This window comes from Tachypleus tridentatus, chromosome 2 (assembly GCF_004210375.1).
Source record: "Tachypleus tridentatus isolate NWPU-2018 chromosome 2, ASM421037v1, whole genome shotgun sequence".
Lineage (NCBI taxonomy): Eukaryota > Metazoa > Arthropoda > Merostomata > Xiphosura > Limulidae > Tachypleus > Tachypleus tridentatus.
The window spans coordinates 100496149-100520488 of NC_134826.1; the positions used below are offsets into that span (position 1 = coordinate 100496149).

The 24340-nt window shown below is 33.5% G+C and overlaps 1 protein-coding gene across 1 annotated transcript; it reads right to left on the reverse strand.

The window, feature by feature from the left end:
- Positions 1-1815: 1815 nt before the first annotated feature.
- On the reverse strand, positions 1816-23265 carry Hen1 (Hen1 methyltransferase). The gene is made up of 5 exons (XM_076489800.1): positions 22451-23265; positions 18505-18752; positions 16994-17176; positions 3483-3666; positions 1816-2473 (listed from the first exon to the last, which is right to left on the reverse strand). Exons 1-5 carry the CDS (start codon positions 22580-22582, stop codon positions 2423-2425), a joined length of 798 nt encoding a protein of 265 aa, XP_076345915.1. The 5' UTR covers positions 22583-23265; the 3' UTR covers positions 1816-2422.
- Positions 23266-24340: the final 1075 nt, after the last annotated feature.

Sequence of the window (24340 nt, forward strand, 5' to 3'; positions counted from 1 at the left end):
TGCTAAATTAAGGATGGCCAGCGCAGATAGCCCTCGTGCAGCTTTGCACAAAATTAAAAAATCAAACTTTCATTTAACATATATAGCTTTTATTACTATAGTTTGTAACTTGATTCTTTGTTAAATTATAGGAATATAGTGGATCCTTAGAATTTTATTTTTTTATTTTCTTCATATTGTATCTTAACCATTAAGGTTAAGAAGATCAAAGCTGTCCTAAAAACAAAAACAAAGAATTGTTAGGACATGATTCCTAGAATTATATTCTGTTTTACCTTAATTAACAAAATTGTTTATTACTATATTTTCAAATACATTTTTTTGGAATGCTAATTACAAATGGTTAAAATATGAGCCATATTTTTGGACATCTCTAAGCCAATGCTGGTGGGGATTTATCTTCACTTCTCTGACAATACTGTTTTAATTTAGAAAATGATTTATGGTTAAGCTCTTCCTACTTTAATTTATTTGGGATAGCCAATGGCAAATTGGTAGCACCTGTGTTCTGAGAATAATAATATTACTGTTTCTATGCATGATATGCCACACTCTTAGATAAGAAGATACTATATATATATAGAATTACTCTTAAAAGTGATGCCCAATTTTTAACAAACTTATCTATTACTTAATACTTGTTGAAAATAAAGACAGAATTTTACTTCGTCTTACAATGAGTTCAGTCTTTTTTCTCTAACTTAGTCAAATCCAATTATGAGCTATAAAAATATAAAACAAATTATTGTCCTAACCTCTAATTAGTAGCAAGCCAATTTTTTTACATATTTGTAATCAATGCACTTCTGAAAATCCCAATCTTAATTTGGCAAAAAGTATCATTCTGCATATTCTAGACATTCAAGATCTTAATTCTGAGAACACCTACTTACTCCTTCAAACATTCCAACATCAGATTATTCATTACATCATAAAAAGGAACAAGAATAAATTTATAAAATTTATTACAGTGAACTATCAAACAGCCTGGTGAAAGGACTAGTGAATAATGATGTACTCTATGGAAAATATATATTTAAAAAATCCATTTAGAAGTGTAATAACTACTTATGCAAGTATTTCAAGAACATGCAACTTCATTACTATCACAAGTAGTTTTAAAAATTTGATGTGTTATCTTCCATGACATGATAAATAAGTTGCCAAAATTATGTGCATAGAAACCTACTTTATACCTAATTCCCCACCTCATAATTAGTCTCTAAGTAATGATAATTTTAATTCAATCTTCTATTGAAAGTCTGTTGCAAATTACACTTTGAAAAGTACTACACAGCTTTGAATATGTTATGTTAATTAAAATTATTTTAAACACACAAATCAACAAGTCACAGCTGAAATAAAGTTGCACTGACTATGTTTGAGGGTTTTGTAGATAATGTGATACTAATGAAATTGACTACTTTTGAAAATGGTACATGATAGCCTTTTCCAATGCAAAATAGTTATATACTCTTATCATAAAGATATATTCATATTAGGAATTTAGAATGTCCAACACTGGAATATCTCATCTGCTTAATTAAATTTAAACACCAAGGAATGTGGATGAATTTGGATCACCAGGACCATCTTGAAAGAGGCATGAAGCAACCAATATTCCATCTGTGGTAAACAAAGTATGGCATTTGGTAATAGATGAGAAACTACAAAAACAAAGTTCAGTGGAAAAAGCCATCCACATGCTCTAGGCAACAATATACAACAGAATCAAGAATGATCTCGTTCTGGAAAAGTACCAAAAGTCACATGACACACAAAAGTTGCTTCCATGACAAAAGGAAAAATGAAGGCTTTATAAGTTTAAATAACTTTTATTATTATAAAAATGGGTTTCCTTACTATATCTAATAAAACGACTTCAGGTAGTATTTACTTTTCATTTTTTCTGCATCTTATTTAGAAAACTCAACTTGCCAAAACATTTTAACTATTTTAATATAGTGACCTTTCAATTACTTTAAATTTTATTGTTCATCAATTTGCTTGATATTCAAAAAGTAAAATGTTTTAACATACTCACACACACACAATATAAATTACGGAAATACATACATATGTTAACACTACTTACATGAATATTAACTGCATGTATTTAGTGAAGAAATAGCATAAACTACTTATATAACAAACATATAACTTCTTCTATGAAATAACTCACAATATGTTTTATTTCTTGTAATCAAACAGTGATGTTTAAGGTTAAAATTTTAGAAAAATATTTTGTTTACTGCAGTGGAAAAATTGACTGGAGTTTCTCTAAACTGAACATAATTAAATCTATTAGAGAAAACTAATTTTCCAGGCTCAGTGTTCTGAAAATACATAATTAACAAAACTGAAGCATCATTCCTAAAAGTGCAAAAAAATGTGCTATATCAGCCGTGAAGTTTAGAATTTGTTACAAGGCTTCTGTCAAAGACTCTTCATGTGGATAAACATGTTCACTAACCTAGAAGAGAACATGAAACTCATGTGAAAGTTTAGAAACAGATACATTAACATATGCATTGATAGTTCAAATTATAACACTGAGAGCAAAAAATAAAAGACTTTACCATCAGCTTAAGAATATGGCTATGAAAATTAGCCAATAGCTTGGATTTTAATAATGTAAAACATTCAACTACTCTAAGACATGTTAAAGAATTACTGTAGTAAATACTTCAATAAGTTTTTACTATTATGCTTATATGCACACAGAGAACACAAAACTTCCTTTACAGGAATGATTGTCATACATTTGAAAGTTTTCTTCACAAAACAAGATTTAAGTTTTTAACAGATACTTTTGATTAACATAAATGAAACTCTAGCCAGGAATAGAAATTATAAATTAATCTTAGAGTTTCTGCTAACAACTGATCCTTAATGAACTTTATTGCATGTCAGAAGATTATTTTTTTTCATCCAAGTGCAATATACAACAAAAACATAGGTAACATATAGTGACATTACAAAGGCTTCTTAAACCACATTTACTGTTTAATAAGATGCAAAGAATATTCACATGTACTTTATTTATACAGTAGTTGAGGCAGTGCTTTAAACTTCTCTGACAAGCAGATCACAATATTTTCTTGAGATCACATGTAATTTGTAGCACAATCTTTATTGTTATTGTAGTTGAAATAAACACATGGTATAAATACAGCTTATGTTAAAATAACCAGTTTACCATTTTGAACTAATTAACTACTTTTGTGAAAACATACTTCTGCATCTCTCTGTTGTGCTTCAAGGGAAGAACAGAATATTAAACATAACAAACTGCATTACTAGAAACTAGGTTTTCCTACTTGATAAATGCACTCCAAATGTAACAACAGCAAGTAATCAATGTGAATACAAAACAAATTACTTTATTTTAGTAGCTGCTAATAAGAAAATATAATTCTTAGACTTGTTTTCTAGCTTTTTGTACCAGATTTTTCTAAGTTAACTTTTAATGGTAAACTTACTAAAACATAGGGTGTTTCTTTATTTGGCTTCAAGACTTTTTTATTTATGTAATTGTCAACAGAAGACTGTCTAAATACAGCAAGCTGGCTACAGCAGCCAAGACTGGCTGACTCTAAAGGAGGGTCTCCAATTCCCAAAATGTCAACAGTGTAGTTGGAAAACTGTTTTGTAATATTCAAACACCTGGAACAAACAAACACTAAAACATATAAAATATCTCAACTAGTATTACATTAACATTTTACAACACAGAGTTTGAGAAGCTGGTTTTGTTTTATTTGGCCAAAAGTTTACGATTTACAGATTGAATATGGTAAAAAGAAAATCTAGTGCAAAACTGTTCACATAATGAATTGGAGTTTAATTTTATATCTACTGGCAAAACAATTTCAATAATGAAAAGGATTTTACAATTATAATTATGTTAAGTACATATGTAATTCTACATATTTACTTTGTCTCTTAAGTCTGAGAATCTTCAATTTACATACAATCTTTTGTATGCAGCAACTACTTTGTATACTTATAAATGGTACAAATATATAATATACAAAAAGAAAATTAAAAATCTGTACAATTTACAAATACAATATTCTTTACTATGTTTTACACAGAGCATCATACCTTGTTTTCATAATGCAATATAGATTGCCATTGCATGATTGTGGAATATTGTTTTTAATGTCCCACATTACTCACCATGATTCACTCAAGTTGTTTGGTCACCTTTTGATATTCTCAGTTATTACACAAGCTGGTACAAACTCAAGCATATTCATATTGGGACTTTTTGAGCATTGCTATGAGTATTCCATTTGTTTCTTTACTTCAATATATTGTTTCAATAGATGTGATGCATACCTGGGATCACTATCTGGCTGAGAGATGTATTCCTGTTTCAGAAGTAGCATTCAGATGGGATGGCATGATGAACCAAAGTTATGAAATTTTGGCAAGATTACTGATACTTACAACAGAGATGCAGCTTTAAACTGAAACTGATACTCCTCACCATGCTTTCCATTGCAAAAAAAAAAAAAAAACTGTCATTAATTGTTATCTAAAGATTCAAATTTGCAACCATTTGTAAAATAATGTTTTTCCAGCTTTGCTCCTTCCATTTATTGTGGTTTAATTCCAGTATAGGTTATTGGTACATGTCTGTTATCTGGTGCAGTTCATTTTCATGTGATAAAAGGGTATAATACCCATATAATTTTATTTATAGCCTTTTTTCCTTGCCATTTTCATAATTAATTTCTAATATTGTACATAATTTATCTTGCCTTTTGCAACTGTTATAAGAAAGAAGCAGAGAATAAAAGTTCACATCTATTTTTTGTAATTGAGCATTAGAAATTAAAGTAAAATGCTGGCTATATATAGATGCACACACACACAAAGAAGCAGTTACTTTTAACTTTTAAGAGGTAAAACAAACAGTGAAAGAATTTGTTAAGATGCTTACTTCTAATAACACTCCCTTATTTAGATTCACTGCAGGATATGAACAATATGTAAGCACTGATGATTTTAATCTTTCACATTATAAGCTAGTATGTTAAAAGTGCAGTAAACTAGAAGACAAATATATAGATTACTTAACTGCAAAAAAAATGTGAGAAATATTACTGCTCACTTCTTTAAACTGTGTAACTTCAAACTTAAAGTACCTGCGATGTTATTTCACCAATCGCATAGCGTTCTATGTAGTATGTTCTACTTTTTTTTTTTTTTTTTACACAGCTATATTTTTTCACTATCTTGGCTTAAATAAAATTAAAACCAAAAATGTATCATATGTAATTTTACATTTCACGAATGTAGTAGTGTAATTTAATCACACAACATGTCACACCATTTTTTCTAGAATAAATTTAAAGCTACCACTATTCATACAATCCATTGTTTAGTTTTAATCTTATTATTAAGAAATTTAACATTAACTTATTAGATTAACTTTTATAAGCCTATTAATTTAAAAATTACTTCATTATATATACATATATTGTTGGTTTTTTTTATGGAAACTTACAGATTAAAACTTAGCATTTTAGACTTTAATCTGAATTTTTCAAAGTTCACTACTGATTTACTTATTGCTGAGATATTTCAAACTGTTGTATCCAATTTTTTTATGACTTAATAACTTATTGTACACTTCCTCTAAAATTATGTATCCATATGCCGTATGGTGGCTTAATGGATTATATAAAACTAAATTTAAGGGTTAATTACTGCATTAAAGACAGTGAAGATAGCCTATGGTATAGCTTTGCATTAAAATAAAGTAAACAATCATGTACTTTAAACTAAACATTTACTAGTAGTATTTTTTTTAACAGAAGATTCCTATACATCTTTGCAAAATTTACAGTTCTGTTGATGCATTTTTCTCTTTCAGTTCCTATCAAAATGCTTAAGACGTTTTACATCTATAAAATCTTAGGTTTTATTCTTTTTGTAAATTTAACATCTACTTTAAAACTATTTTATTTAACTCTAAAGAAGTACTAATAATTCATTATATAAGTAAACTACAAAGGCTGCAAAAGTCTCACAGAACTCAATGCATTTTTAAAAGACAGTAAACACTGATAATTCTGAACTCACAAGCAGACACAACACAATATCTCATTTAACTCTCTTTTAAAAATTATATCAAAATGTTAACTATCAAAAACCATAACTGTATTCATTATAGAAAAAAATGAATGACAGTATAATGTATTAATTACTTAAATACCAGAAAAAATAATATAAATTTTATAACAAAGATCAACACTTGACACCTACAGAATACTGAAACTGGTAACTATGACAATGATGAAATTTACAAAATCAGTGGACTGTTCAATCAGCTACTAGATACAGAAAGAACCTTCAGGTGATTTTAAGTAAAAATATTAATAGCTTTGCTATAAATGCAAATATGGTTATTTACCACTGTCTATAATAATTGAACTGCCAACCAAGAGGGATGAAAGCCAATCATCTGCATCATACTACCTATTTTGAGGGGTTTCCGTCACTGTTAACATGCACCCACAGATTGGAGGAATCTGGGAACATACTCCTTAGAAAATTAAAACTATTTATTAAATCTGTATGTCTAGCCCAGCACTCCCATTTTGCATTTCTTTCCTTCACCACTGCTAGTGTTGCATGGATTCAAACATGTTTAACAGCTCTGAAACTAAAAGAGTTAAACACAAGAACAAGTGCTGCCCCAGAAAAGTGGCACAATATTAGTTCAGGTTGGTTAGTTAATTTAGTGTTTTATGGCACAAAGCAGCTAGGGTATCTGTGCCAAACATCCAGTAAAAAGTTAAAATTAAAGTAAAATTAGGAAATTTATGAAAGGAATTTAAGATAAAATAAAACAAAGTAAAAAAAAAGGCATAAAACCTAAGTTAACATCTAGTCTACAGCATCAAGAAAAAAACTACAGTAACACAAGTGGTAGAGGACTTTCTAATAAAATATCTTTACTCTATAAATCCCTACAACAACCAACCAGAAAAACAAAGAAAGAATGGAAGAAGACAATCTGACTAAGGCAGATGTCAGCCAAATCCCCAAATTGCTGAAGGGAATACTTATAAGCTACAGGCCAAAGCTGGATTGAAGATAAATACTTCAGGACAGTTGTGAAAGTAATACTAACCCAAATATTGTAATCTGTTTAAAGAGACTACAGATTCCAATATACATCCTCCACAGGAAGGTGAAACCACAATATGATGTAAATAATGGGAGATGAATATGTTAAGAGTTGATTCACATGCTCAGTTGCAGGATTTCCTCCAAAAGGCTGATAAAGATGACAAGTGAGATCTCATATTTGATTAGAGGTTAACACAAAAAAGTATGGCAGGAGGTGGACAAGGAGGAATAAGCCAACTGGATTAAATAATGAACCCAAATGATGAGGGTAAAAGGGGAGAGATCTATAAGTGAAGAAGGCTGTTATGTGTTAAAGATACAGGAACAGGAACCACAAAAGGAAGCCATGTGGGTAGTATAACTATGAAGGACACACACAGGGCATAGAAGTCTTATCTGGAATGAGATGGAGTTAAATATGAGAAATAGAGGAAATGGAAAAAAACAAAAAAAGGAGTTAACCTCAAGAGCTCCTAACGTTTTGGGATAGAATGAATGATCTGAGTAAAGGAGAAGGTTGGACTGGTCGTAAAGTGGGAGTGCAATATTGATGACAAACAAGTCAGACTGCCAATGCCCACAGGCCAAAAGGAGGAGAACGTATGCCTTAAGGCAGGTGGAACAAAAGACATGAGGAAATAGGTTCAAATGCACCACATTAGTATCCCACTCCAGAAGAGCAGGTTGCCCAGGAGGTTGATGAATCTAGTGGAATGGATTAACATGGTAAGAATGGGTGAGGGAAAAACCCTGTAGTAAGGGAAAACATATGTGATAAACTTATCAAATAATCTGAAATTAATGAACCTGCAGACCCTGGTTGAAAAGTTTTGTGAGAAACTCAGAGATACCAACAATAGTAGGATGAGCAACAGGAAATCTCTGAGCCTGGAGTTATGTGCTGATACAGTTCCATGGAAGAACAACAGACAGACTGAGTCAAATGAAAAGCTATAAGATGGAAGAAACCAGATTTCCTTGCCAAAGACCAAACAAAAGCTAGGTATAAAGTGCATGGTTTATGGAGAAGGTCAGGTAATAAGGGAAGTGGTACAAAAAAAAATAATTGTAATCAGAGTACAAAAACGAAATCATGGTTGAGCCAACCAGAAGGGAGTGATTAGAAACAGTGGCATGGATAAAGGAAAAATCATGATGAGGCAATTGGATAAGAGGATAAATGTATAAAAATATTTGTGATCAATAATGGCTGAAAGCATCTATAGCCAAAATGTCAGAGATCAAAAGAGGATAGTTGATTGGTTGGTTTGGTGTTTTATGGCACAAAGCATCTAGATTATCTGCACCCAACATCTGGTAAAAAGTTAAAATTAAGTTTAGTAAAAGTCATAAAAGGAAATTAAGGTAAAACAAAACAAAGTTTACAAAACATAAATAGCATTAAAATCAATGTTTACACCAAGTCTATAGCAGTAAGGGAAAACTACAGTAATACAAGTTATAAAGGACTTTCTGTAGCATAATTGCAATTATCTGAACTCGTCAGGAAGACTAACAGGTAAGTACAAAAACCACTGTCAGTCACCTGAAGTTGGCCTTTCCAGTCCTGGTTTCGAGTTATTTAATGTTACGGCCAGTTTCTAATTTTAAATCGAACTAGATGAACTGTGATTTTTAAAAGGGAGCCACATTAAAAAGGTGTAATGTATAAATTACAAAACTTAAATGGCATTAAAAAGATTAACAGTCTTTAAAAAACTAAAAACATTACCAAGGTGGACAGTGTCACCATCACCAGAACATGTTTAAAATGGTGCCATTGTTATGACTCTCAACCAGCTAGCATGGAGCTGAGCCTTGAATACAGGACCATAGTCCATGTATGGGACAGGCACAAGGGTGATAGTGCCAGAGCACGTAAACTTAGCTGTAGTGTCGGCAAGCTTGTTCCTGCGAATACCAACATGGCCTGGTATCCAGAAAAACTGGATAGAGGTAGATGTTAAAGGGAAATGGGCCAGTCGGTTTTGAATATCAGTGAGAACAGGGTGTGAACCAATGTGAAGCAATTCTAGTAAGTAAAGAACTAAGTGAGTCAGTATAAATAGTGCAGTTTGAGTACTCCTTAGCTTCTATGTTATCCAGGGTAAGAGAAATAGTGTACAGTTCAGCAGTGAACACAGAAGCAGTAGAGGGGAGACTGCACACAACCACCAAACCACAACAAACCATGGCTGAGCCGAGCCCACACAGTCAGCTGATTTTGAACTATTTGTATAAAATAGGAGTGGAAGGATGGTTCAAAAGATGTTCAGAAAATAACAGACAGTATTCCCAATCAGGAGTGTCCGCTTTTTTAAAATGACTTAAAGATAGGTCACATTTGGGGACTGTAAGAAGCTATGGTGAGATAGGCTGACCAGTTGATATAGCAATGTTATCCAAAAACAGACCCAATACATCCAACTGCACCTGCATACGAAGGCCAAAAGGAGCAATGGAAAATCGTCTATTCTGAAAAAGTATGTCCCGCTGAGAAAAGAAAACACAAACCCAGGTGGTATGCTTTGGTAAGGAATGAAGTTTTGAAGCATATAGTAAAGAGAGTGGCAAACAGCAGAGGTGCTAAGAAGGTTCTAAGTATAAGCTCTGAACTGGAGAAGTGTGGAAAGCCCCAGCACAGAGATGAAGTCTTTGACAATCAATGGGGTCCAGCATCTTTAAGGCCAAAGACCTGGTAGACCCATAGACCACCAATCCATAGTCACGTTTCGAACGAATAAGAGCACAATATATCTTTAGCATGGAACATCGATCTGCTCCCCAGGTGGTGGAAGAGAGGAAATGGAGGATGTTCAGTGCTATTGTACATTTGACCCATAGCTGCCTGATATGTGGCATAAAGATCAGCTTATGGTCAAAGAAAGTCCAAAGAACTTTGTCTCAAGGACTACAGGCAGCACAACTTTGCTGATACGGAGTTCAGGATCAGGGTGAATACCCCATAAACAGCAAAAGTGCATGCAAATGGTTTTAGAGAGAGAAGTTAAAGCCATTTGCCGTGGTCCACTTCAGTAAACAATTGAGGATAGTCTGTAGCTGCCGCTCAATATACCTCATGTTTGACAGGTGACAGGAGATGTGAAAGTCATCGACATGGAGCCCATTTGCAACAGTGAGAGGGAATTGTTCAGTGATTGCATTAATCTTTATACTGAAAAATGTGACACTTAAAACACAGTCCTGAGGGACTCCAAGCTCGTGTTGAAAAGAACTGGAAAGTGTCGAACTCATATGAACTTGGAATTGTGTCCATTAAAAAATTTTGAATAGAAATGGGCAAATAGCCACATAACCCATATACATATGATGGTCTCACAAAATGCCATACCTCCAAGTTGTATCATAAGCCTTCTCAATGTCAAAGAATACTGATACAAGATGTTGATGGATGTTTCAAGTCAAATCAGGTAATCCATGGTGAAGCGCTGTCATCGGAACCTGCACTGAGTTGGTGAGAGGAGGATATTTGATTGAAGGAACCAAATGATATGTTAACTATCCTCTCTAAGGACTTACAGAGACAGCTTGTCAAAGCAATTAGATGGAAGAAATTTTGGGATCCTTCCTAGGCTTAGAGAAAGATAAGACAATAGCCTAGTGCCAGGCATCAGGAAAAACATTCTCTTCCCAGATTCGATTAAAAACAAGCAGAAGATAGATGGCACAGTATTTCATAGTGTACATCATCAAAACCAACCAAAGTACTGCTAGACTGATGAAAGGCCAGTTTAAGTTCCACCAGTGAAAAGGGATGATTATAGTCATAGAGACAATCAGCTCGAAAAAAAAAAGGTGATTGCTCTGCTTGAATCTTGATGCTTAAGAGGTGGAAGTAAAAGCAGAAGTGCTAGATACCCAGAAAAGCTTTCACCTAGAGTATTGGAGATGCTCCGAGTATCAGCTACTTCCTGGCCATCAGAGAGCAAAATTGAGAGGGAATGGAATTATACTGCCCACTGACCTTTCAACTCTTGTCCCATAGGGCTTTGGAACTGAAGGTAGCATATATGCTGGTTGTGAACTTAATCCAAGATTCCATCTGGTTTTGACATCTAACCCACCGAGAATGTGCACAGGCCTGCTGGAAAGCGATGAGGTGCTAGAGGGTGGGATACCTATATAAAGTATTCCAGACTCGTTTTTTGGCCTTCAATACCATATGGCAGACAGGATTCCACCACAGATGAGGTTATCATGGAAAACGTAGTGGGAAGCAATCAGTGTTTTGATGTCATCCAGATTAGAATGTAAATCTCAACAGTTCCATTGTATCAAGGTGGCTATTTTTATTTATCTGTAGATGAACATTGTGACCACGTCATTTTTCTTTATTGTCTTTATTCAAGGAAGGTCTTTTGACCTCTATGTATCCCATCCTAGGTCAATTGGGAAGGTCTTTGCTGTTGGCAGAGGATTCCAGCAACTGAGGATTTGAACAAATGATCGTTTTGCATTGTGGGGTGAGAGAAGAAGATGTATCTGAGGAAATGCTTGTACCTTAATCAAAGAATGTGGATTTTGGGATTTGTTGGAATGTACAAAAGGGACAGAGATGGGTGTTGAAGCTGATTCTTCAACCTTTTTAACAATGGAGGTCAAAAGACTTTTCATTTGTTTTGAAAACAATTCTTTTGGAAGCACAGAGAGATCTGTCTGCACTCCTACTGTAGTAGTGGAATAAAGTGCAGTAGCATATGTCCAAGATAAAGTGGTGGACAGCAATTTGCGAGCCTCAGGATAAGTAATGTTATGAATCATTTTCATATGCTGCACCTCTTTTCCTTACAACTATTTAGGGCAAGAACGAAAGTAGGATGGGTGAAAGCCATTGCAACTGATGCAATGAGAGTCTGTTTCACACTCATAGGCATCATGATCCTTGCCACTGCAACGAGTACGCGTCAAGGAACCACAACATGACATCTTCGAGTGATCAAACCGCTGGCACTGGAAACATTGGAGAGGGTTTGAAATGTATGGCCATACTCTGCAATTAAGCTAACATGCCTTGATGTTGGCAGGTGGATGTAGTGATGAAAATGTCAGAATGAGCACACTGGTCGGCATCCTAATTCCATCTTTGCGAGTGGATATACATCTCACTGCAGAAACTCCTTGGGTGGAGAAACCAGAAAGAATCTCTGACTCTGGAATGTTCTTCAAATCCCCCTGAACAATAACTCCTCATGATGAATTCAAAGTAGTATGAGGTGTAACCTCAAAAGGTATATCTCAAATTGCCTTTGAATGTAAGAGGAGTTCATCGTGTTGAGATGTGGATGTTTCCACCAATATGTCACCAGATCAAAGCTTCTTTACTGACAGTGGAGAGCCAGTAAGTCCCTCTAGTCCCTTCTGAATGAAAAAGGGAGACATTTGCTCTATAGCTTTTTCTGAAAGAGAATGTAGTATAAGAAAATGAGGTACAGGTGTTACAGGTGTTGAAGATTGCTGCTCAGAATCTTGAAGACATGGTCTTTTACCTATGGACTGTTTCTTCACTATTTTATTTAAGTTTTTATTTGGAGGATCCAAAATAAACAAGGAATACCTTTGTACCCACTTATCCCTCCCACCCACCATGGAGCCCTATGAGGGACATACTACAATGCCAAAGAAGGGCACTGCAGTAAAACCAGGGTTCCATGAGCACTTTACCCAAACACCAGCCTCAGATACAATGTTCACAGCTCCTGTTAAGAACACTCACACTGGTACTTGGTTGACCCTAGCCCAAGTGAACCAGCCAATTGACCCTAGGGGAGCCACCTCTAGGCTGCTATCTACAGGAATTCAAGGCAAAAGTGGTGTGCTAGGGTTAGACCCCTCAACCACCAGAATCCTCTCCTCCCTTTCATGGGTCACCATGCACAGCAAACATATGGCTGGATGTTTAGATCCCAGAGGAGGTAAACTGAAAGAACAGAACCTTCCCTTGGAGGTCCTGTCACCACATACAGGAATCCACACCAAAGGGGCAAAAGAGGATAACTAGTGATTTAGTGAGGTGACAAATGCATCTATGTGAGGAAAATCCCACAAAATGCAAATCGACCTGAAAATGAGAGGATAAAGAGACCACTTTTTGGATAAATTCTGCCACAGCAGGGATCTGTCAAGAGATTGAAAACACCCGAGACATGACACACAAATGAATGTGTTGCACATGGGACCAATATAGGGGACCTAATATATGAAAACAGAGATCTCTCGACCAGGCTCCACTCAAGTGATTGATATTAGCCTACACCATTGAATTGTTGGGATTATTACCAGACAATGTCTGCCAATGGGAAGGAGGTGATCCATAGTTTGTTGAATGGCTAGGAACTCTAGGACACAGATATGCAAAGACCAATGACCAAAAGCTTCCTTAAGATCAACCCATGTACCCAATCCCTGGATGGATGCATCTGTAAACCAATGTAAATCTATGTAAGGAGGTGGACACAGGACACTAGATAATGTGTGGGTCTTTTCAAATTGCCAAATGAGATTGTTGATCAGGGAAAGAGGAATTGTAATGGGATAATTCAAGAGATTCTGAGGAAAATTCCACTTGTAATGCAGAGTTCACTGAAAAGATCACATGTGTGTGTAGCCAAGGAAGACTAGCAGTGTTATAAAATACTACATTGCCAAAGTGACAGAACCTCATGGGCAGAGAGTGAAGGAGCAAATTGACAATTACCTGGAATGAAGTCAGATAAAAGAAAGTTTGGATTGACTGATATTAAGTGTTGAAAAATACATCCAAATGCCCAAGGTATCAGGTAAAAAACAGAAAGAGCTTCTCAATTTTCTTAGCCAGTCTACCTGAAGAGTTTCAAGAAGGAACTGACAAGTATGACTAACTGACTCCTGTTTGGAATGGGCCAGAAGTCCATGTAAAAATGAAATTGCCTGTTGGGTGAGAAGGTCTTGTATCATCTATGACAGATGTTGGCAAGTTATGGGATACCAAGAAGAGGGTAAGAAAGCAAGTACCTGGGACAAGGAAAGTGAAGCAAGAAATACAATTTCAAGATCCACTGATGAAACCTAAAAAGCTCAAATTCTGGTGGTGAAAGGATGCTACCAATGAATGAAGGCCATAAGTCAAGCTTCCACTGGATCAAAACCCACCAGGTACTTGCCAGATCTCTTGAAGGCATATCATTCATTGTTAAGAAAAAGAATGAACTGTGGCACCACAAGAAATAGGGACAAGTAAGAGTTGGAAATAGGAAGGCTGGAAAACTGGAATCAGCATCACACTTTGCTCTGACCAAGATAAGTGGACTACCAGATGGGAAAGGATAGATTGTTGCTTTACAGATGCCACACAGAACTCCAGAAATGTATCAAAGATAAAACATCTTAAAAATGGAGCCATATGCAAATCCCAAAGATAAAGAACAGGTAGATGAGTTTCAGTTAAGACTGCAACATGACCTAAATGGTCCCATCAACAGATAAACCACGTTTGTAAAGACAGAGCTAAATACAAAAAATGAGCCAATATGGAGGTAAGGCAGAAGAGGATGTTCCAAAATACCCCTCAGAATTTCTATAAAAAGCCTGAGACAGGAAACTGTGGAAAGGTATTGCAAAAGAGTCTTAAGGGTAATGTGTGACACAAATGGGAAATTTGGGGTCCACTTCCCAAATGAGTAAAAGTAAACCCCAGAGTTGTTGGTCAAGATATAGGCAGTCAGCTCTATGATATGCAAAGGCATACTAATATGAAGCCTGCAGGGGATGAGATCTCCCTAGTGAGAGGCAAATGGGGTTCAGCATGAACCCAAATGTTGGGGGACAGGAAAAAAAAACACGTTCAGTTGGGAAGTACAGGCATGCAGTAACGAAAGACATGAGTCATGAGATATAGGAGCAAGGGTCAAAACACCACATACTTGAGAAATATAGTCTGAAGAAACCATAAAAGGCTGAACAGCATATTCAGAAAGAATTGGAAAGGCACTGCAAATTCAGGAGAATAAAGATGATCAAAGTTTTTGTCAGCTTGCTCAAGTTTCACATGTTGAAAAGGAAGTGGGGCAATGTCTATAAATGTTGATGTTCATCACATTCAATCTCTCTGCTAATAAAAATCGTATAAAAATCTCACAATGAATCACCAGCAACCGAAGCCTGTAATAAAGCACTTGTCGAACGTGAGACACCCAAAATGATAATATTAACTCTGGAATTCAGGTCATATAAATCAATAAAAACAATGAAAAATGCAATTACAATAAGGGTAAGAGAACCTGATAACTTAAAAAAATTGAGTGTTAATTAAAAGCATTTTGAGAACTAATTCAATCTAAAACACTAATCAAGACAAAAGATGTTTGAGTGCAGGTGATAGTGAGTTTGGTGAAGGAGCACAAAGGGATTCACATAGATCATGTGAGTGTACTATGCTCCTATTGGTAGAGAAATGACATGATAATCTGCATGAGAGACATGATGGAATCATTTGATTCCAGTAGAAGGTCTGTGGCATGGATAATAAAAAAAAGTTGTTTTGAAAGTAACAATAAGTGAGATTGCTCATTCTGTGAGAGGAGGAAAGTATTATATAACAATCTTGCTTGATGTTAATGTTCTAAAATCTCACAGCCCATGCTTAATTAATTTCATACACACACATGCACAAGTCATAATTCCAAAACTAATTGGAGACATGTTTAAAATTCACAATAGCTTTCACATGAAATATGAGAATTTCATTTTCACATTTTAGCAAATGGTGTTGTTAAAAACTTAAGAGTTTATTTTTTAATTGTTTATGTTCAAGAGAAATATATTTTAAATAACGTACACATTCAGTAGTATCAAAGAAAAGACACTATCAGAACAAAATGTTTATAATCCAACTGCAATAATCATTAGGATTATTATAAATGCTTATATTAAGTTTTCAGCCACAGCTATACAGCTGAAATTTTGTTTCAACATCATTGATCTAAGTAGCATAACTGAATAAAAAACGTCTTAATCAAGCTAAAGAACGTAGTGCAGTTTTCATTGTTAAATCTCAATTCAGAGTAATTTCTATATCCACTATTTTACCCTTATATTTATTCTTAAAGAAAAAGTTGTTAGTTAAAAAAAAGTATGTTCAATTACATAACATGTTACAGTGAAGGAAAACAAATTTAGCAACATTCACCATGATGTTTTCAGAGAAAGATGGATGGCATCAAATAAGCCCGACAAACACAATTTTCAATTTAGAGATGTAAGCCATTTAATAGCCTTCAAAATGGGTAATTTTATCTCCTGAAAACAGTGTAGAAAATTACTCCATGTTGATGATATGATGTTGAAACTGTGACAAGCCAGTTTAATGTAATTAGTTGTGAGGTTTCACTAAAATTTAATTTTCAAAGTACTAAACATGAAGAAAAAAAAATTTCTAATAGCTTGTTTGTTTTGAATTTTGCACATAGCTAAACAAGGGCTATCTGTACTTCTAATAACATACAGAGATTTAAAAAAATTTCATACTATTAACTTTCATATTGTTTAGCTTCAGTATGTTTTTATCAGTAGTTTCAACTTTACAAGAGCTAAATGTAATGTTTGTATTTCACCTATAATTTCTCCTTCCAAATAGAAGTGTTTCAAGAAAAATATGAAAATCAATAATTCATCACACTTTTTCAACAGGATATTAAACAGTTGTAATTACTGGTATTTATAAAACTAGTTTTATGCAAAAATCAGTCAAAGATTTTCTTCAGTTACTTGTAAAATATCTTTCAATTTCCTTTGAATACTTAGATTATGAAACAGAAATGAATGGCATAAAACCTTTTAACTAACTTACCATGTTCTAAATTCAGTTCTGTCCCACTCAAATTTGTGGTCCCAATGGCGAAATTCTTTTATTCCAGGAAACAAACAGTTGAAGTCTTTGTTTGGAGTGGTAAAAATTGCCAGCCTAGGTTGAATGTATCCAAACACTGTATATGGTACTCTTTCAAGATCTATATTACTAAGGTGCTCTAATCTGAAGAATACAATCCAATTAATATTCAGTTTCAAATGTGTGTATATTAGAAACAGTGTTATTGCTGTTTGAGCAATAATTAAAAATGTTTAATCATTTGTTGTGCAGAAGAAAATATTTTTGGGAGAAATGTCAGCAAAAATATTTTTTTTTTCTGCTTTAGAACAAAAGTATGGTGAAGAACTAGATTTTAGCCATATTTACACACATTGAAAATATTCTAAAAAGATACTATCTCATGTTACTTCACACACTTTTATCTAGCTTTTCAAAAATGTTTACTTATTAGTTTTTTATTATGAATCAAAAACATGGTGGTGAATTCACAACATTAAACCACAATAACTTAGGAGAAAGTGTATATTTTACACTCGACTGTATACAAAGATCAATAGCTATGTGAAACTTGTAAAACCCTAGACCATTCAATTACTGAAGATCCAGTGCTACTTGCTGGTCTACACAAAACAAAAACATGCATCACTTTATTCCATGTCTAAACTTCTGAAATAATGTATTTCTACTTATGTAGTATTATGTAGCTTCTGACTAATTTTCTCCAAACCTATGCTTTTAAAACTCACTTTCCTGGAAGAAAATGAAAAACAGGAAATAATATTATTCTGAAGATTTAAGCATAAACATCTCAAATCATATTGGAAAGAGCAATTTTTCTTTATGTGCTGTATTTCTTATTTATGTAAAGTGTTTCTTCTTTAAAGACATCACATGGCAATTGTAAACAAGACAAAATAATAAAGCCACCTCACAAATGTATAATCAAAACTGTTAATTTCACATACATATAAACATATATTAACTTTAGCTTCAAGTATAAAAATTTAATAAAATAAACAAAAATATTATACATGTTTTGATATTTTAGAACTTCATTAACTACCAATCAAATCAAGCCATCTACATTGATTAGATCAAAATGTTAATGCAGTAGTTAGTGAAGCTAATTCAATAGAACAGTCTAATTAAAAATAAACTACACACTGTAACTTAAAAGAACATTTCAGGAGTATTAATCAAACATCCTAATATACAGTAACTGTATTAAGAGTTAAAAACTCCCTTGATATTATATGACCTTCTCTGGATATAATGCTGTAGTACAGAGGAATGATAACCTACAATCACAAACAATCCGTAACAGCACTACTTAGTTTGATGCAATATTGTTTTTGATATAACTAATTAGTAATAAACCAATCAAAATAAATATACTGTGATCAAGCTTATATTAACAAATACACAAGTGGCACAATTCATTAATACAATTAGAAATACTTTTTACAGCAAAATAATCAACATAGACATACAATTCTATACATGTTACAGCATCAAATCCAGCCACACGACTATCACAGTCACAAATACTTCCTTTGTATAACTTGATGCACAAAGGTCTTTTTCTTTTAAACAAGAAATCCCATGCTATAGGTTCTGCAACTTGTCTTGTATCCACCAAACAACTATACTGTGAGTCAACGGCAGCAATTTCTTCAAGAGTTTCAATTTTCTTGATATATCTCAGGAACTTCCCTTCTGCGCATCCAAAATCAATTACCTCAGAAAGAAATAAAAAGTAGGATAGAATATCAATATAAAGTTACCAGCATATTAAATTTCCTGGATGCTTAACAAACATTGTATTTTTCACCCACTGTCAGTTATATTTACACACAAATGTTTATAGTAAATGTAACCCCATTCAGCTGAATATAATTACATGTTTTTGCTTACTTGTTCTGTTCTGCTCTGAATATTACTTGGGTGCAGTTTTAAGCATAAATACCTAACTTTGCTCATATTTTTATAAGATTTATTCAATAGTAAGCATTTTCAATTCTAAAAATATTTTTACATGTATTTTTTTAATCCCAAAATAATTATACAGATATCATAAACATACATTACTTTTAAGAATATTCTCACAATAAAGTTATATGGTCAAGTGATTACTTTTAAGCTGCATATAAGAAGTCCTGGGAAGGGCTATCTTCTGTGGTTGGATATAAAACCCTGATATCTGTGATAGAAGTGTGGTGTATTTTACATTCAACTGTGTGTATAGTCTCCCTATTATAATTGAAATCCAGTACTTTGTAGAAGGGTATTCATTTTCTGGTGATTTCTACACATGGTTGACTGATTGGATTATCATTTAAATGGATGATGAAGGCTTCTTTCAAATTGTTATCATATGTGATTCATATCCTATTATTACGACGTTAATGTAAGATATAATCTGGTATGATGGAATGTTGCAGATAATCCAATGTTACTAATTCTTATATGTTTATTATGCTTCTGAATCCTAACCTTTGCTAGTCTTTTAGTATCACCAATGTACTGGAACCCATAGTAGGTCTTTAGGTGGTTTGGTGAACAGTAATTATGGTTATATTGTGTGGTAACTTCTGAACAGTGCTATGACTTTATACTGTTAACATATTATCTGTATATTTTCAAGAGAGACCTCTGACATAAAGGAATATAATTGCATGTCAGTAACTCTTTTTCCATTTATTCTCAGTGTTAATTTTTATTTTCTTCTTTATCAAGTGTTCCAGGTATTCACTGTTAAGAAGGATTGTAGTGATGTGTTTTCTTCCATTTTTTAGTTTTAAAAAATCTTGTTAATTCTTGAAACTAAACAGCCTATAACACTTATCTTTAGACTGTTGGGGTGATTTAATTTGTAGATTAGGTATTCAGTTGTATCTGCAAGTTTTTTGTAAAATCTTGTAGTATGTTAATTATGTGCCTCAGTAATCATCACATTAATGAAAAGAAGTTTGCTTCCTTTCTATTTCCATTGGAAATTGTATTGCAGGATGCTGTCTGTTCAAAAAGTTCACAATTTCTTAAATATTAGCTGCAATGTGTGACCATTTTACCAATGTATCTTCACTATACTTGAGCCACACCTTGGGGCTTAGAGTGACAGTTTTTAATTTTGGAATGCCCCATATACAGATTATGGGTACTAGTGATAGGAGTAAGCTTTGAGACAGACTTTATTGTTGCTAGTAGTATTTAATTGTTAGTACTAACAAACGTTAGTTTGTTTTGAGACAGAAATTGTAATTTCTATTATCTTGGAAATTATCAGGGGGGGTGCTGCATTACTTATCAGTTCTATTATTTTCAAGTTATTGGTGGAGTACTTCTAGTATGCCAGGGATTGGTACATTAGTGTATGTTTTGGAAAAACATGCAAAGTTACATGAAGGCTATCTGTACTAGCTGCCCCTAATTTAGCAGCATAAGACTAGAGGGAAGGCAGATAGTCATTACCACCCACCACCAACTCTTGGGCTACTCTTTTACTAATGAATAGTGGGATTGACCATCACATTATAATGCCCCCACAGCTGAAAGGTAAAGTTTGTTTAGTGAGATGGGGATTTGAACCCGGGACCTTCAAATTATGAGTCAAGCACCTTAACCACCTGGCCATGTTAGGCCAGTACATTAGTGAAGAGGTTAAATGCATCAAAGCTGATCATTGTGTCTGGCGAATTTATCCTGATTACTTTTACAATTTCTACATAGCAGGTCATGTTCTTAGAATGTGTAGATGATTTACCTGTTAGTGATTATAAGTCTGCCAGATATCTAGCTAAAACATAAATTTTTAGTAAGATATAGAAGTGTGGATTGTGCTGTTACAAACTATTAGTTGTCTCTGCTATCCATTATGTCTGATGTTTCTTGATGGGTTGGTTAATTTGCTTTTCTGTATTAGCAGTTTAGAGAGACTTGATCTTCGCATAGTGAATATTTTCAACAAGTTTGAAATTTGATAGAATACTCTTCATTGTGCCTGATTATAGTGGTATTTCCTTTGTCTGCTGGTAGAATTACTATGGTTTTTTTTTACTTCAAGCTTTGGGAGGAAGTTTTTCTAGTATAGTAGTGTTATAATGGGTCTATATTTCATGGCTTCTCTTTATTCTTTCAGTAAACTGCAGACTGTTCTTTCTGTCATTTAAGTTGTACCTAAGGTGGGTATTTAGTTAAGTCTTAGGGCAAACTTTAGCTCTTTATTTAGTACACTCTTTTCAGATTTTGTTATTAGTGATTTCCTTAAAACTTTATTATGGTGTGTTTAAGTGTGTCTATGATGACAAAGGTTCTTCAGGTTCTTGTTTGAAGAATTTTGTTTCTTTATAAGAGTTTCAAATTTCTTTAGTGTTTGTGTGTCTTGGTATGAAATTTATAGTTTATATGGATGGGGATATCTTCATAGAGTCTGTGTTTTGTGTTATATATCTTCTGATGTAGATCATTAATATCTTTCTGTATCTTGCAATTGTGATATTTTATTCTGTTCTGAATCTTAGTTTTATTATTTAGTTAAGCTATTATTTGGTGTTAATAGGTAATTTCACCTTTATATCTTATTGCCACATGGGCCACATACAGTAAGTGTCATTTGAATACCATTTACTTATAGTTATACACACAAACTGGAGATATCTGCCAGAAACCCAAGAGTGACAATTTCTTACTTGCTACAGTGTATGTTTTGCATTCAAAACACCAAATAATGATCTTCTAAATAACTTTTAATTTCATATATCATTACACAGATTTCAGTCCTGAGAAGGTTAATTTCTTTAAGAATTACACTGTGTTGACTACATACGATTTACAAAGAATGTGTGGTGATGATTTTTTTAGTTGATTTCTAGTAAACTTTTTCTGTATCCTACATCTGCATTTGTTGAGAAATTCTGTCTTGAAAAAAAGAAGGGTAAAATATAAGCTTACTGAAATTAATTTATAATATTCAAGTGGTTAACAGCATAAAATTCTTCAACTTTATGAAAGTTATTAAGAAAATTAAGAAAGAGACAAGCTAGACATCAGTTAAGAGTTTTAATTCTTGAATTATTCCAAGAGATAATCTATCACTGTATGAATTTCTTATGTTAAAATATACCTTAGTAAACACCAACTCTAATTACACTTTACACTAACTATAATTTATTGCAATATTGCCATTACTGATGGTAACATCATGGATTTATACCCAACTGGACGCATAAATAGCTTACTTAAATGTGTAACTTCATATGCAACTTTTATGCCTTAGTCTTACTCTTCAGTCATAACTCATGTACACATTATTTATTAATACACGACGATGTATTACTTACTACTAGTTGTAGTAGTACCAGTAATACTAATAGCAATAGTATTAATATCATTACAATATGAAAAAGTATAATGATGTGCAGCTCCTTGTTTACTAACCTTTACAATGTTTTCTTTTTCAAGAATGTCATGAACCGTTCTATAACGTTGAATATAAACCGGAGGGTCAAACTGTATTCCAAGACTTTCAGTATCAGTTTCGCTTCTTCGTAGGAATGGTAGTGCTGCCATTTCGCTTCTTCTGATACAATGTAATAGCAAAATCCTCAAAACAAAATTAAAACTTTCGAATCAAATGCAACCACGAGTGTTCAAAAATATATTTTCTCTTCAACTCGCATTATAAACAGTAATTTGGAAATTGATTCGTTAACAAGAAAATTATACTACTAAAATTAAAGTAGTAATAATAATTAAAACAGTAAAAATTAATGCTATTAAAAATGATTATTATCGATATATAGTTAAATAACACATCGTGATGTGTGAATCGCTCTTTGCTTGCTCAACCCACACATCATGAAGCGTTATCTTTCTCTCTCTCTGCAATTTGGGTATATTTATTTGTATACCCAAGAGGGTCAGGTACACTAGACCTCTTCCTCCTTCCATAACTTTGTTAGAGTGGCCAGATTAATATATTTCGATTTAAATACAGAATGGCTAGAGTGATATCATAAATTTAGTCAGGGCCTTTTCAGGGTAATGTCCATTTATATTGTTCTTTGATTTTTTTTATTCTTATTATTATTTAAGTAAGTCTAGAACGTAGGTGATCTGTTTTATTTTAGCTCTATTCTAATATTACTATTATTATTATTATTTTAAATGATTTTATCTTAATGATCTAATGTATAGATCTAACGGGGAGAGGTGTTTAGGTCTCCCATCATCATATATGCAATACCTGTCTAGTTCTAATAACAGCTCATTTTTTCGCCAATTTTTATCAAAATATGTTATTGTACTCCGTAGAAGTCTATCTGGCATTGTTTGTGTATTTGAGTAATTATGCATGAACTTGAAGCGTTATTTGACTACATATCGTTTTTTTTTTTTTAATTTACCACTCATAGCGATAAATAAATAATAAATCCAACACGATTTCAATAGAGAAAGACTGTGATTGGGCAGAATGTGTTCACATGAAAGTTAGATGTTACGTTGTTATACATATAAGTGAATGCAATAAACTCATTTGATTTGTAATTCGTGTAATTTCTGTTGAAAATCATGTTGTGCAAGAGTTGCTATTTTAATGATTTTATCACTAGATTTAACGAATTTTCTCTTAATCATACGACTTTTTCGTAACGTTTAGCCACATGTTAATCTGGCAACTTTCTGTAAACTGTAGCGGCAAATTTAGCATCCTCCATAATCATTCCCAAATAATATCATAAATAGTTTTTAAAAGGAAAGATGAATGTATTGCCGAGAAATAAAATAATTTGAGTCCCAACGTGCGAAATCTTCTCTTCCTGATCCTGTCCATATAAGTGCGTAAGGTACTTATTAGTGGCGCATCTTATAGGTCCGGTCTCTTCTCTCCTTCAATGAATCGGTTGTATTTACAGTAACAGTGAATATAAATCTGAAAATGTCATAGTTTCCTTGCATATTTCACTAGTTATGCCACATTTTGAATAATGTGTTCACTATCGTGCTCCTTATCTTAGGAAAGACATTGAATTGTTGGAAAAGTTTCAGAGAAGGGTTTGCTTTGGTTTGAATTTCGCGCAAAGCTACACGAGGGCTATCTGCGCTAGCCGTCCCTAATTTAGCAGTGCAAGATTAGAGGGAAGGTAATTAGTTATCACCATCCCCCGCCAACTCTTGGACTACTATTTTACCAATTAATAGTGGGGTTGATCGTCACATTATAATGCCCTACGATGAAAGGAGGAGTATGTTTAGTGAGACAGGGATTCGAACCAGTCAGAGAAGGGTTACTACAATGGTGCATGGGATGGAAAGATTGTCATATAA

What these genes read in the sequence shown, in the direction of transcription:
- Hen1 (XM_076489800.1), bottom strand. Translation starts at nt 22,582, where the DNA reads ATGGCAGCACTACCATTCCTACGAAGAAGCGAAACTGATACTGAAAGT. An exon ending in GCTGTAACATGTATAGAATT is followed by an intron (nt 17,177 to 18,504) that starts GTATGTCTATGT and finishes TGTATTCTTCAG; the next exon opens with ATTAGAGCACCTTAGTAATA. An exon ending in AAGAAACACCCTATGTTTTA is followed by an intron (nt 2,474 to 3,482) that starts GTAAGTTTACCA and finishes GTTCTCTTCTAG; the next exon opens with GTTAGTGAACATGTTTATCC.